The sequence below is a fragment of the Hibiscus syriacus genome, unplaced genomic scaffold, assembly GCF_006381635.1.
Source record: "Hibiscus syriacus cultivar Baekdansim isolate YM2019G1 unplaced genomic scaffold, ASM638163v2 tig00111273_pilon, whole genome shotgun sequence".
NCBI lineage: Eukaryota > Viridiplantae > Streptophyta > Magnoliopsida > Malvales > Malvaceae > Hibiscus > Hibiscus syriacus.
Genome location: NW_024063040.1, coordinates 1282363 through 1298212, shown reverse-complemented (window position 1 = coordinate 1298212; position 15850 = coordinate 1282363). Strand labels below are relative to the sequence as shown.

General features: G+C 31.2%; 1 protein-coding gene and 1 pseudogene across 2 annotated transcripts; both read left to right on the top strand.

Moving 5' to 3' along the window:
- The first annotated feature begins 6091 nt into the window (after nt 1–6091).
- Nucleotides 6092–8683, top strand: LOC120157537 (esterase CG5412). 2 transcript variants are annotated; one of them, XM_039168642.1, is made up of 6 exons: nt 6092–6392; nt 6520–6618; nt 6728–6769; nt 7245–7374; nt 7912–8013; nt 8189–8372. In XM_039168642.1, exons 1-6 carry the CDS (start codon nt 6168–6170, stop codon nt 8296–8298), a joined length of 708 nt encoding a protein of 235 aa, XP_039024573.1. In that variant the 5' UTR covers nt 6092–6167; the 3' UTR covers nt 8299–8372. The 2 variants fall into 2 exon arrangements, with proteins under 2 accessions (XP_039024573.1, XP_039024574.1); XM_039168643.1 differs by lacking the exons at nt 7245–7374; nt 7912–8013; nt 8189–8372 and adding an exon at nt 8668–8683 and having other exon boundaries at nt 6728–6804.
- Nucleotides 8684–9450: 767 nt separating this feature from the next.
- Nucleotides 9451–15850, top strand: LOC120157683 (annotated as a pseudogene).

The following is a 15850-nucleotide window of genomic DNA, read 5'->3' as shown; positions in this document are numbered from 1 at the left end:
AGTTTAGCCATTGAAAAACTAGGGAGTGTAAAGGTTATATCTTGATCATGTAAAAAGAAAGAACAAATTAGTGAATTTGTTATAAAATCCTTAGTGATGAGCTAAGGTAGTGGAGGTAGACTTAGTTGAGAAGTCGAACCACTATAAATCCTTATGTCAATTGTCTTATCTTTTACTCTCCTTACTCCCTAAACAAATTTTCACCAATTCACCCCTTTTGCAACTCTTTCTGTTGATCGATTCTTGCTTCCACAAATCCTAACAATTGGTATCAGAGCTTGACTCGATAAAAGGCTTCACATCCTTGAGACGATCCTTGAAGAAGCTCTACCAATTCCCGACACAACCGAGAAGATGACTTCCACCTCCGGCTCGTTCAAAATGGAAGACTCCTAACCGATCAACAAGCCTCCATACTTCAATAGAGCCAACCACTGTAATTGGAAGAAACTAATGAAGCTATCCATACAATCCAATGATCTTGATGCATAGGAGATGATCGAGAACGGCTACTCTTCTCCAAAGAAGAAGAATAAGGAGTGGAGTGCCCAAGAACGGAAGAAAGCTCAACTTAATGCCAAGGCTATGCACATGTTGTTTTGTGCATTTGGTCCCGAAGTAAATGAAGGAGTTTCTTCTTGTTCAAGTGCCAAAGAATTTTGGAATAAGCTCGAAAAGCTTCATGGAAACAAGAAAGAAGAACCAACAAAGGTAGTGTCCTTAATGGCTCGTAAAGAGCCCGAGGTATCTTCTAACTCATATGAATTAAATTCTTATTCTTTTAATGGGTTACAAAATGCATACGATGAATTATTTTCGGAGTTTGAGACCATGAACTTCAAATATAATAAATTGATTTCTAAATTTAAATTTGAAAATGATTTTCTTTTGAAAACTAAAATGGATTTTGAAAACCAAAATGAAATTTTGAAAAAGGATTTAGAGCTTTCAAAAATGAAAATTGAAAGTTTTGAAAAAATGTTTTGAAAAAATGTTTTGATTTAAAAGTTAAGCTTGAATGCTTAACAAAAGAAAAAGAAATCATTTTAAATAATTCATCTAGTTCTATAATGACAAAATGCTCACATTGTCATTATCATGGTCACAAAGAACATACTTGTCCTTCGAAGAAAGGAAAACATTTAAAAATTAGACAAGTATGAGTTCCCAAGGGAAAATGGGGCATTGAAAATAACGTCCAAGGATCAAAGTCAATTTGGATACCAAAATCTACTTAAATGTCTCTTGTAGGTGTGTGGGAGCAATGGTGATGAAAGTGATGATATTCAAATGTTGTAGCCACACTTGAAAAAATAATGATTTATGATGAATATTTTAAAGTTTTAAAGATTTTTCATAATTTTTAGTTCATCATAATGAATTTTGGTCAAAATTCATTTTCAATGCAAATGATATCTCTCTAACAATTGAAATCAACTTTTTAAATTCTTTGATTTTACAAATTTAAAATTTTGACCTAAATTTAAATGTTTATGCATGTGTTTTAAAAGCAAAAGATATCTCTCTAACAATTTATATCAAATTTTTCAAATGCATAACACTTTTGAAAGCTTTATACACATGTACTTAATTTCAATAATTGATATTGCATAAAGTATTTTAGACTTGAATATATTGAATTTCATGTGTGACTAACATGTTTGTTACTCTTTATTGAAATTCAATTTTGTTTAAGTGTTAAGATTTTAAAGTCAAATTTTGTGTGGAATGCACTTTTTTGAGGGGGAGATTTTAATTTTTCAAATGATTTTACTTCAAAATTTACAACTTACTCTCCAATATTATTTTTGAACTTTAAAATTGAATTACTTTAAAATTGAATTATTTTTTATATAACAAAAGGGGGAGAAGTATGGGTTTGAAAAATTTAATTTCTTAATGAAAAAGGGGAGCTGAATATTTTCACATATTTTCCAACAATTGATATATTTTTCATTAAATATTTTATTAAGGGGGAGTTTTGCCAAAAATAATTTTTTCAAATGTTTTGTTATATCAAAAAGGGGATATTGTTGAACTATAATTTCATATAACAATTAAGGAAAATGTTTTTGGACTTAAATTGAATTTATTCAAAGTTTTTCAAAAATAATTCAAAGTCCTTAAAAGTGGATTTGAGCACAAAATGATTTCACGTATAAGAAGTACCGATATTGTTCTTACAATAGCGATACCTCATGAACATTACTGATATTGTTCATATGGTACCGCTACCAAGGTAAGAGAAGTATTGATACTCACTAGGTAGTATCGATACTACCAGTATTGCTCAAATTCCAGAATGCAAAAATGGTTCTGATACCCAAAGGGATACCGATACTACATTGTATAGTAGTATCGATACCATAGGCATAGTATCAATACCATCAGGCCCCAACGGCTAGTAACAACTATTTGATTTTTTTTAAATACAATAAGGCTTCATGTATTTAAGATTCAGGTTCGAGTTTGAGTTTAAGGATTCAATCTTGTTAAGTTTAAGATTTTATTTTTCATTTCGAGTTCGAGTCGAGCTTAAAAATTTTAAGCTCGCGAGTTTTCAAGTCGAGCTCCATTTCAGAGTTTTCGAGTCGAGTAGAGCTCAGCAATACTCGAGCTCGACTCGGCTCATTTACACCCCTAATGTAGACGCTCCACAAATTTTATGTTTCAATTGAGGTAAATTAAAAGTAATGAGCAGGAATAAAAAAACTCTAAATTTTGTGACGAAACGTGTAGACTTGTCACAAAATTTGTGATGTGTCCACATGTTCCGTTACAAAATTAAAATACTTTTAAAATTATCAGATAAAATAAAAATAGAATAATAATCCTTTTGTTTCTTTTGTAATCTATTTGAGTAGTTTGTACATAATTTTAAAGAAAAGTAAAAAATATAATTTTAATTTTACTTTTTTAAAATAAACAAAGTAGTCATCTCTAAAAACCTCCCTCTAAATCCTAAGGGAGGAAAAGTGGACAAACCTTGTTGTCTTTTCATTGATGAGCAAAAAAAAATTATTGAATCATTACAATTCAACAAAACATAAGATAATATTCAAGCATGATAATATCTTCAGGCATTAACCTATGCATTATTTGACAAAGGTCATCATAGCACACATTAGGAATCTGATATTGTTCTTTCAAGTGTATTAATTCGAAAATCATTGATAACTTGGACTCATTACTACCGGGCCATATTGGGTTAGAAGAAGCACCAAGTCTATTGTAAAACATATGCATTGAATTAATTGGATGTTGATCATCTTCTACCATACATGCATTTAATTCAGGACAACCAATATCTACTTCATGGGAATCATGTTTTTTACCACATGGATCATCTGCATACTTCGAAATTGTAGTACTAGATCCCGTTATATGGCTATAGTTACCAATGAGAGAAAAATATGGCTCTCCATGATGCACCCAATTGTAATAATGTGGAACCAACCCTTCAGTGATCACATTAACTTTAACCGTTTCTGGATCTCAGAAACTTTTACTTCTGCATTTAGGTCGATTACATGGACACCTAATATTTCCTCGATTCAAAAATATGGGCTTACTTAAAGCAAATGGAATGAACTCCAATAGTGACTGCTCAAAATCAAAATTAATAATATGGCCATTAATTAGCCTATCAATATTGTATATCCAAGATCGATCCATATTGAATACCAAAACTTATCTCTATTGTATTATTAAATTAAGATACTTAAATTAGTAAAATTTTAAATAATAATTTTTAATTTCTATTTTTAAACTTTTCTAAAAAAAATCAGGACTTATGGTATTATTATTGTAAATTACATGCAAAAAATTTTAATTACTATTTTTATTTATATGCGAAAAACATTATTAAACTACATGCAAAAATATTTTATTTACTTTTTGACATATTTTGCACCTTTTTAATTAAAAGATAATACTAATAAATTGATAGCATTATATTTTAAAAATAAATTCAAACTTATCTTAACTCACAAATTTTGTAGACAATTTTAGAGTTCTGCAAAAAAATATATTATTTTACTTATAATTGTAAAAAACCAATAGTTATATTATCATAAAAAGAAGTTTATTAATTAATTAGAAGCAACTTGCATTAACTATATAAAAAAGGGGAGCAATTTAAACTATATATATTATCATTGAGCATATGCAAAGTAATAATCTTTGTAAAGGAAAATTTCTATTTTTATAAGAAGATGACGGAGTATGCTATATATAAATCATGAAAGTATATAGCTAAATCATTTAGACAAACAACATTTTTCAATCTAAAATTACAATATAGAATTAAAAAAAGATAAATGCATATAAATAAAAAAGTAAAGGATAAATGCGTATAAATCAATATATTATAATTTCAAGTGGACATATACAAGAAAAATTAAATATTTAACATAATATAAAATAAAAATTATAAATGCATATAAATAAAAAAAAGTAAAGGATAAATGCATATAATGGTAATTGTTTACATGTGGTGATAATATTTTTTATTTCTGACAAAATAATTTCATCACAAATTAAATTGGTATATTTTTTATTAAAGTGAACAAATTTTTTGACATAATCATTGTTTCGTCATAAATTAAATTAAATTTTTTTATTGAATTGAAAAAAAAATTCTGACAGAAAAAATAATTCGGTCGAAAACTACAATCAGGTCTCAACTTTGTGACGAAATAATTTATTTTCATCGGTAAATTGTGACAAACTTTAAATCCGTCAAAAAAAATTCGTCAGTAGTTTGAATTTTTTTTTGTAATTTATGTTCATTGATGGAAGACTTTTATCAATAATTTATAGTGGTTTTATGATAGAATGTAGTTATCAAATTGTTGTTTGATTAGATGGATTCATTTGGTTTGACAATATCACAAAAAATAGATTGATGGAATTTTTCAATATAAAGAGTAAGTTAATTGAATTATTTGAATCAAGACTAAACTGAAAGAATATATAAATTTTATGAACTATATTTATTATTATACATGTTATTAGATTTTCGTTTCAATTTTAATGATCAAATGTTTTATTTATAATAATATTTTAATTGAAATATTAAATTATAATCTTTAAAAATATAATTATTTAACTAAATTAATAATTGATACATGAAATGTAAATATATATATAAAATTAGGTTTAATACCAAAATAAGTGTCCAAAACTATATCCAAAATCTTGAATAGGTGCCTAAACTATTTTTTGACCCATCTAGATGTCTAACGTTACAAACGTTACCCATTTAGGTGTTTGGACCATCAACGACGTTAATTTCTCTGTTAAGTGACACGTGTCACAGTCTAGTATTTAAAAAAAATTATTTAAAATTAAAAAAATAAAATTATATATATATTTTAAAGAAAAACATAAACATTTTGAAATAACCCAAGAACTTTGTAAATCTTTATTTCAACCCCTAAACTCACGCCGACCGTTACCCTTTGCCATCAACGAAGCTCTACCCGACCTCATCTCCCCTTGATGACCAAAACCCCCATGAAATCAGGACCAATCGACGACTGATTGATGGCAAATCGACGTTTATATCCCACAAATCCTGAGATGAAAATCGTCTTGACGACCAATCAACGACAACTACAAAGACGTATGACTAGAAGGATGGCAGAGACTATGTCGACGGCGGCGGTCATAGACGGAAAGGGAGACAATGGAGGTTTAAGGATATGATTTGAGAATTTTAGGTATTTTGGGGCTTTTTTATAATTTAATAGAAATTAGGTTTTTTATAAATATAATAATATTTAAAAAAATAAATTTCAAATCCACCAAATTATGACACGTACGGGCGAAATTTACTCCGTTGATGGCCCAAAAACTAAGTGGAAAATGTTTGTGATGTTAGGCACCTAGATGGGTCAAAAAATAGTTTAGGTGCCTATTCTAAATTTTGGGTACACTTAGCTTCCCACTAAACCCCCCCCTGCCCAATTTTTTTCCTCCAATTTGTCGTATTAGCTTAGCAGCCGTTAATCTACCGGCACTCGAACGCGTCAAGTCGTCTACCCTTCTTCGTTACATTCTCGACTTAGGCCTATAAATCTAGCAACCCATATTTGAATTCTCTCGTCAAGAAAAAGGGAACTCAGGGTACATGTTTTTTTTCCCTTTTGAATCTGTGAAGGAAAATGGGAAGTGAAGCAGGGATTGTGAGGAAACCCAGATTTCTCGGCCTCCATGGATTTAGAACAAGTGGAGCGATCCTCAAGAAACAGATAGAGACCAAATGGCCTAAATCGGTATTGGATAAGATTGATATTGTTTACCCAGATGCACCTTTCCCATCTCAGGGGAAATCCGAGGTCGAAGGGATATTCGATCCTCCTTATTACGAGTGGTTTCAGTTCAATAAGGTACAAATCAAATGACAGTCACGCGTTTTTCCTTCCTTCAATTTTCTTATTGTTTCCGTGAGTTTTTCAAATCAATACAAACATGGTTTTACCTTTCTTATTTTTTTTTATCTGTTTGATATCGTAGGATTTTACGAGTTACACAAATTTCGACGAATGCCTTGCTTGTATCGAAGATATTATAATTAAACAAGGACCTTTCGATGGGCTCCTCGGGTTTTCACAGGTTTGTTCTGTTTGGTTGACGAGAATTTGAAGGAATCCTTCTATGTTCAATATATTTTCTATTCATCCAAACAACAATTTGTTTCTGATCTATTTGAATAATCATAAAGGGAGCCATCTTGTCGGGTGGGTTGCCGGGATTGCAAGCGAAGGTGCGTTGAAACTGCTCGTTATGTTTTTCAGTTTTATTTTGAACCTTTTTTTCCCTTGATTTATGTGAGTAAAAGTGAGAACGGTATATATTGATCAGATTTTTTAAACCTCATTTTAATTTATTTTGAATTATTTCAAATCTCATTTATAAATTAATCTTTTATTTCAACTTTCTAACTTCATAAAATGTAGTTTTTTCGTTTTTATATATTAATTTTTTTTACATAAATATTTATAAAAAATATATTTTCAAATAAATAAAAAATTGTTTTTATAGTATAATGTTTCTAAATCATTTTAATTGTTTAAAACATATAGCACCTATTTTTATTACAAAATAAAAGGTAAATAAAAATCAATTACAATTCAATTAAAATGATTATAACTTTCTAAATTTATATTTTATAAATCATCCAAATATTTTGATTTTCCCCCTCAACCCTAAACGTGGGTTGTTTTGGGCCATTATTGCAGGGTGTGGCTCTTACAAAAGTTCCCAGGTTGAAGTATCTAATAATAATTGGAGGGGGTAAATTCAGGAACGAATCAGTGGCAGAAAATGCTTATTCTTCCCTCATTCAGTGCCCATCTGTTCACTTTTTAGGTACAATAAATACCCTTTTATATTTTCTGTCCTTTATTTCCCAAAAACTTTGGAAACAAATAAGAGATGTTGATATTTTATAAAAACTTTTTCAATTCGGTAAAAAGTAAGATACTAAATATGTCTTTTTATAAAATTATAAAACTAATTCACCAATTTAACCAGACTAAAAAGATTTAAAAAATTAAGATTCACATATGGTGTGTTCAAAGCCTACATAATTTGCCAAATTGGTAAGTTTACATATACAGTTTTCATAAAGAATTATATCTCATATCATATATGTGAATTTGTTGAACATGTACGAACGTAGTTTGCAGGCAACAACAAAAGATGATTGTGGTCTATCTTCCACGTTGGTTGTATTGGTTTATATCACATGTTATTGCATGTTTAATTGAATCTTTAAAGTTAGGTTTGGTTTTTGCGGCGGCTGTTTTTATCAATCATCATCATCATAAAGCAAAAACAATTATACAGCGTGAACCGACCGAATGACGTAAGGTAGTTAATCATAACATGTTGATTTATATGCAGGAGAGACTGATTTCCTGAAACCTTATGGATTGGAGCTGTTGGAATCGTGTGTGGATCCCGTTGTCATTCATCATCCAAAGGGCCACACTATCCCCAGATTTGGTACGCTTTATCTTTTCACTTTGATCCAATCTTGTATTGTTTGTATTTTGTATAGATTAAACATATACAACAAAAGTTAATAATATGTTTTATATGGGAAATTGTTCCTTTGGGGTAACACCTGGCTTCTAGTGTGATCGATAGAATCTCATTCTCTTTAATAAATGATGTTCAGATGAAAAGGGATTAGAGATGATGCTGAGCTTTCTGGAGAGGATTCAAGAAGATATCTTGTCTGAAAAGGATTTATGCCATAAAGAGGAAGAGAATGGCCTAGAAGCATAGACTTGGAACTTTTTTACTTTTACGCCCATCGAATAATCTAGTTCCCTGAGATTGATTATACAAGTAGCCAAGAATGTACTCTATGATCTTTTATAATGGAACTTCTGTATTATTTTATTTGAATTAATTTATCTATAAATTAAAAAGCATATTTGGCTAACCCATCGGCGACCCTACTTCTCGTTTTACCTTCATAACTCCTTTTTTTTTTTTTTAAATATTTGTTTGTAATTTATGGGTTTGAAAAGCCCAAAATCACCTTTTCTTTAAAGTATATTATATAAATCTAATGGAAAGCGTTTATGAGTATGACCAGATGATAATTTTAGAAATATTTTAATTTTTTGTCTAAATTTAAATTAGATTAGCTTTTTTATTATTTAAATAAGTTATTAAAATTTATAATTAAATTTAAATTAAATAATTACGAAATAACTAAATAAAATTATAATAATCGAATTTAAAAGTAATTTGACCTATCTATATCCAATCAAAACAAAAATTTTAATGTCAATAACTTGATAGTCAAATGATAATTAGATTTATATATAATTATATATCCATTTATAAATATTTATCAAGCGGTTTTAATGACTAAATAGAATGTGTGTATGTTTGCAGTGGTTTAAGAGTAATTTGATTTATCTATCCATTAAACGATTTCAATGGTTAAAAGGAACGTTGATCTCTTTAGAAGTCTTGAATTTGAGCAACGACGTCTGTTGTAGGGTATGTGTTCATTGCCAACTAGTGAAGAGAATTTCAAACACATACTACTTTGTAATCATCCTAAACTAACGATAGAATTATATATACACTATATGTGTGATCAATTATTGTAATTTATGAGTAAATTAAATTAATTATACTTCTTAATTCTAGTAAAATTAAATTATAATCATATAATTTTAAATTTTAAAATAATATAAATTTATAATTTATACAATACACATAAAAAAATTATTTAAAACTATTATACTCATGTGAAATTATTTCATGTAATTACATAGTGATAAACACATTGACATTATTAATAAATCTTAAAATAATATTGAATTATATATGGATTATTATTATTATTATTATTATTCATCTAACTCGTAAATAAAAGCAATAATGTTAAAAGAAAAATAGGGGGGAAAATAACGACAATGGGGAGAGTGTTGGGCAATGCAGAAAAATGTTGTGCTCGCTTTACGGTCAAGCACCGGTCTCTGTCGCATATTATAAGAGCTTCCCTTCCAAACCATCCACTCCTCTCAATCGCTTCTCTTCAGTTAAACCTTGTCATTCTCTCCATCTCTGTAATTGTCCCTTCTTCCTCTCAGTTCATTTAGTTTAAAGCTAAGCCTGTTTTGATTTACAGAGTTTTCTGGCTCCAATTTCGACCTGCAATCCGAGTGTTTTGTTCGAAGTCCGGTGAAGTGGGATCAATGGCTTATTCGGTTCAAAATCAGGGTTCTATTTCGTACCTCATGCAACGAGAAGCTGCGGAGGTTGATAAGACTCTCATGGGTCCTCTTGGGTTTAGTGTCGATCAGCTTATGGTTAGTTAAGCGGTTTTTGTTTCTTAAATTTACGTTGTGTCATTGTCTATTTATTTCTTTTGGGTTTTTGTTTCAAAGCTCGAATGGTTACAGTTTATGTGAATTTTCCAGGAATTGGCTGGTTTAAGCGTTGCCACATCGATTGCTGAGGTAATGACTATTATCATTATTTCCATTTCGTTTATCGAATTTTTCTGGTTTCTATATGCTAATTTAACTCATAAAAAATTCCATATTTTTTGAGTTTATCTGAGTTTGCTGAGCATGTTTCCGACCTGACATGGAATTGATTTTTCCTAGGATGTCAAATACTCAAATATTTATTGTTCGGTTGACAATTATGATCGAATTGTATAAGATTATACCCTTTTTTCAGTGTGGAACTGCAAAAGGAGGTTTTCTTGTTACCAAATTCCCTTTTTTAAGTTTAAGTTTTTGCTTAACTTGTTTCTGACATGACATTGAATTGGTTTCTCCTAGGATGTATGCGAAAATAATTATTGTTCAGTTGACAATTATGCTCGAGGTTATGTATGTTTATACCTTTTTTCCTGTGTGCAATTGCAAAAGGAACTTTTTCTTGTTGCAGGTTTATAAACCTAGTGAGTATAATCATGTTCTTGTTATTTGCGATCCGGGAAACAATGGAGGTGATGGTCTAGTTGCTGCTCGTCATTTGTATCACTTTGGGTATAAGCCGTTTGTTTGTTATCCTAAGAGAACTCAAAAACCCCTTTATTCTGGTCTTGTTACTCAGGTATAATACTCGGTTTCTGGTTGTAATGTTATTCAACATTGAACAATATGGTTTATTTGAGTTGTTATTCGGTCTTCTGGTTCTGTAGCTGGAATCTCTGTCAATCCCTTTCCTGTCAGTCCATGAGCTTCCTGTGGACTTTTCAAAGGACTTTGACATTCTTGTAGATGCTATGTTCGGCTTTTCTTTTCATGGTAAATATTTAATAATTGTGCTATTTTATTCTTATATTTCTTTCAACTTCGTGTTTACATATGTTCTTTTTCATGCCATGACAATATTTTGATCTCATGCTACTATGATTTTCCTATTCATCCCCATTAATTTTGTATTATAGTTTAAGATCTTATTTCTTATTATCACTACTTGAAAGTTTGTATTGTTCTTTAATGCAAAAACAATTTGTACATATCTCAATTTTCTTTAAAATACAAGCCTATACAATCTGTGCTCCCGTCTGTATTGCTTATTTACTGTGGTGCTATCAGATCGTGTCTTTATATCACATATCTCTTGGTTAGTTTTAGTTCACCCATTTAGTTTATCTTATATATGTGTGTATCTTTTCATAATTCATGTTAGATTTTTGGTAGCTACACATTTCATCCCCTTAATTCATCTTTTTAATCTTTCAGGAGCACCAAGGCCACCTTTCGACGAACTGATCCAGAAGCTGGTTAACTTACATAGTTTTGAACGAGTGCAACAAAAAGCCCCTTTTATTGTGTCCGTAGATATTCCATCCGGATGGCATGTTGAAGAGGGTGACGTTGGTGGTGAAGGAATTAAACCTGACATGTTGGTATGTCTTTTTTGCTGCCATAGATTCCTCAAAAACTTCTTCGTGTTGTTTAAACTCATACATGGCCCTTTATATTAAATATCTAAATACTACAATTTTCTAATGTCAAAGGTTTCTTTGACTGCTCCAAAACTATGTGCAAAGAAATTTTTCGGACCTCATCACTTTCTTGGTGGTAGATTTGTCCCACCAACTATTGCAGAAAAGTATAAGCTTTGCCTTCCCCAATATCCTGGCACATCTATGTGTGTTCGCATAGGAAAGCCTCCACAAATTGACATATCAGTACTACGAGAAAATTATATATCTTCAGAGTTCTTTGAGGAGCAGGTGGAGGCTGATCCCTTGGATCAGGTATGGTTTAGTTTATTTGAAAAAACTTTTGTTTTCATTCGTATCTTCTCACAATAATTTATAGCATTTATTTCTTTCAAAATGTAAACTTGTCTTGCAGTTTCGCAAATGGTTTGATGATGCGGTGGCTGCTGGCCTAAAGGAACCAAATGCTATGGCATTGTCAACCACTGGAAAAGACGGAAAACCATATGCTTCTGGTTTCTCTGCAATCATTCTGCTTTATTCATGCATGTTTTGTTTTTCTTTTACTTTTTTCACTAAACTTAATTCCTTGGAGGTATAAAATATGTCAATTTGGATTCTTGGTGCTATTGTTAGGGTAAATATTATTAAGAAATAAGCACGCTTTTTTAGCGTTGTTCTTATCTAATGGAGGCACTTGTTTCCGCTTCAGACATGGATCCACAATAGGAGCATTGTGGGCACGTGCTCCCAGGGGGATCCTTAGGAAAATCTGGGAACTAATTAAGAAGTGCCTAAACATTTTGAAGAATTTTTCTTTTCCTTCTACAAATATGATATTCATGCTTGTTATTTGAGGTATTTATTAGAATAATCCTTAGAATTTCCATTGCTATTAGCCAAACCTGTATTTTAAATATTAATGTGAATTTCGAGCAGTGTCTCTGGTGTAAGTATCACATATTAAACTGCCCAAATAGTGGAAAAAATGAACCAAGATAGTAATTCTTGTACTTATGAATATATTGACTGAAGCAAGTTTTAGTATTACTATAATTATCAATATATTCATTGAAGTAACTTCAGCAATGAGAATCACTAGCTTAACTGAGTGAATTATTTATAATGAATAGTCTTTACTCTATGCAGTAAGAAAATATATGTTGAGTAGGAAACATTCATACTTAACATTATGAAAATATGTTGAAAGCAAGTGAATTAATTTGTTTTTACAAAATATGCACTCGGTTAATCTTATATCCCAAAGTTTCTATAAGTTGAGTAAAATTGTATTTCTTATGAAACTGCAAATGAAAATCCATTAGGTTGTGAATGGTTTTTACTTCTTCCTTCTAGATTTTGTTCAAAAAAAATTTGTGCCTAAAGTTAGTTAATGTAATTTTACGAGTGATATACTGTGTTAGTCATCTTAATCGAATTCTGCCATTCTTCGTTTGGTTTAAACCAATGACAGCCCTGTTGAGTTTCATCTTGAAATAATGTAATTATTTACACACTAATAGCATTATTTCGGTACTTACATTTTAATGTTAATTGGTATGTTGCTGACTGTTTCTAATCTTCTTTTACCATCTTACCTTCTTCTGCAGCTCATCAAGAATGGTATTGCTAAAAGGGGTGGACAAGGGTGGTTTTGTCTGGTTAGTGTTCCTTTGTTACTGTCATGTAATAATGTCGTTACATATTGTTCAGTGATATTTCTTACCCCTTTTTTTGACTTTAAGCAGGTACACTAATTATGAAAGTCGTAAGGCACGCGAATTATCAGAAAATCCTCACGCAGCACTTCTTTTCTACTGGGATGGTCTTAACCAACAGGTAGTACTTCAGATTCTCGCTTGTGCTTTTCTATAATGAAAATGTTGATGTTAAAATAAAATGATCTTCATTAAAAATATGTTGTAAAGATTATTCTTTGCAAAATCATGGTTCATATTCGATCATATAACTAACATCTGCATGCTAAAACTGAAATTATTGATTTATCATTCTGATGCCAGATTCTTTGTCATTTCCCTTTCTACCCTTGTTTTGTTTAATGGGAAACATGCTTGAATGAATCTTGAAGAATTTTAAAGATTTCTTTTAGCATAATTCTCATAAATATTTGACGTGGTTCATGCCAACCATTGAACTATTTTATATGCACATTCTATTCTATTTTCAATACTGAAGCTTCTTGTGTGGTTGAATATGGATGTTTTATCCCCATTTGCAACCGACTTCAGTTTACTGTTGATTTTTGTTTCAAGAAGCAGGGCTATTCCATCTTGCTCTATCTCTTCATTTTTCTCCAAGTACTCATTCCACTACATTGTTGGATATGGAGAATGACCCTGAAGGACAACAAATATAAGGAAAACTTACAAAAAGTGAACATACTTGTGTTATACACCTACGTATTGCATATGTGACATTCACATTGAGTCCAAGAAATATAAGGATAATTGACAAGTGTAATGTTGGACTGAAGGGATGGAATAACTGCTTTTCTGGCTTGAGTTAGCGTTGCAACTACCTGCGAGTGCTGGGTATTGATCTTTAGACTCTTTATCAGTGTTGTAGAGTTGACGGTAATCATCATTCATCAAAACAAAATGGTGGATGGTGAGTTTAGGTAAAACGACAAGTATAATGTTGACTGAAGGGATGGAATAACTGCTTTTCTGGCTTGAGTTAACGTAGCAACTACCTGTGAGTGCCGGGTATTGATCTTTAGACTCTTTATCAGTGTTGTAGAGTGGACGGTAATCATCATTCATCAAAATAAAATGGTGGATGATGAGTTTAGGTAAACGGTTTAGTACTTACGAACAAGGCTCTTCTTCGTGTGTTTGTGAGAAAGAGAGGGAAAGAGAAGCCAGTGAATGGTGAGCTAGATGATAGTAATTTTCAACTAGCGCAAAGGTGCCTTCCCAAGGGATTGAAAAATTGTTGAACAGTTTGAGGTCCTGCTATTGCATGGTGGCTGCGACTTCGAATCATGCATGCTAACCCATCGACATAACTAACAGCTAATTTAATGAATTGGAATGTTTCAGTGCCATGAGAAAATTGTTTTGGACTTTTAGATTTAACTTGATTCATTGAACTCTGAATTTCTGATATAGTATTGAAGTTTGTTGCAATCCAGAAAAATTCTGATTAAATAGTAAAAATTTGTAGCATGTTGATATGTTTCCATGATGAAGATACTTGGACTATAATGAACTCTGATTTTAGGTGAGAGTGGAAGGAACTGTTCAGAAAGTTTCTGATGAGGAATCAGAGCAATACTTTCACAGTCGTCCTCGAGGAAGTCAAATCGGAGCAATAGTAAGCAAGCAGGTGTGTGACTTAACATTCTTTAAGATGTACTGGAAACATGGATCATATGTCGATAGCCTTTTATCACCATTAATGTCCCTTAGAAGTAAAAATGATCAGTTTAATTAAAAATTAAGTTCCGAATTCTTGTTTCAGAGTGCTGTAGTTCCTGGACGCCATGTACTACACCAGCAATACAAATAACTAAAAGAAAAATACTCCAAGGAGTAAGTTTTTGGGTTTTCAAGGTTTGACCATAATAATTTGATTTGTGCCAAATTCTACTATAAGCAGTTGTGCTACGAATGGGTTTTTTGGCTTGATATCCGTGGATCTCTTTCCCAATGAAGTGCATGATCTATTTACTTCTATCTTCAATCATGATCTAGAATCTCGATCCAATGTGTTTATCATCACAAATGACCACCGATATGGAAAAGCTTCCAATGGGTGGAAACCAAGAACGAAAGATCCTTTATGATTTTTCTTTATGCAGGGTTTTGATTCCAAAGCCTAAACACTGGGGAGGATATAGACTTGAACCAAACCGTTTCGAGTTTTGGCAAGGACAGATGTCCCGGTTGCATGACAGGTTGGTTGTTTACTTCCATTGTCTTTTGCTATAATGCATAGAAAGAGAATTTTATCCAGAACCTATACCGAGTTCAAAGCCTTTCTATATTGGGTCGAAATGGAATCTAATTAATAATGCAAACCATATGATTTTGGATCGTTATTCGGATAAATGTTGTTTCCATTATGAGTGGATGATTAGGTCAATTTCTAAAGTAGCTTGTAGCTGACAATCCTTTTTACATCATTCATTTGTGCAAGTTAATTCACCTTCATCTCTGAAAAATGCGTGGAGTAACAGAAGTCTATATTTGTGCTAAAAAAATGTGAATTTTTATACTAGATCTACCTCTCACTTGACGCTATTGTATGGTTAAAATTAAAATGAAAGTCAGTAGTGTTTACAATAATGTTTGGTATTTTGGCAGGTTGGAATATTCCCCTCAAGAGATGCAAGGAAAACTAGTTTGGAAAATTGTTCGTTTGGCCCCCTGAGTCTGAGATGGT

Coding starts and splice junctions, on each gene's coding strand:
- LOC120157537 (XM_039168642.1), top strand. CDS start 6,168: ATGGGAAGTGAAGCAGGGATTGTGAGGAAACCCAGATTTCTCGGCCTC. Junction 6,393..6,519: donor AGTGGTTTCAGTTCAATAAG/GTACAAATCAAA, acceptor TTGATATCGTAG/GATTTTACGAGTTACACAAA. Junction 6,619..6,727: donor GGCTCCTCGGGTTTTCACAG/GTTTGTTCTGTT, acceptor ATAATCATAAAG/GGAGCCATCTTGTCGGGTGG.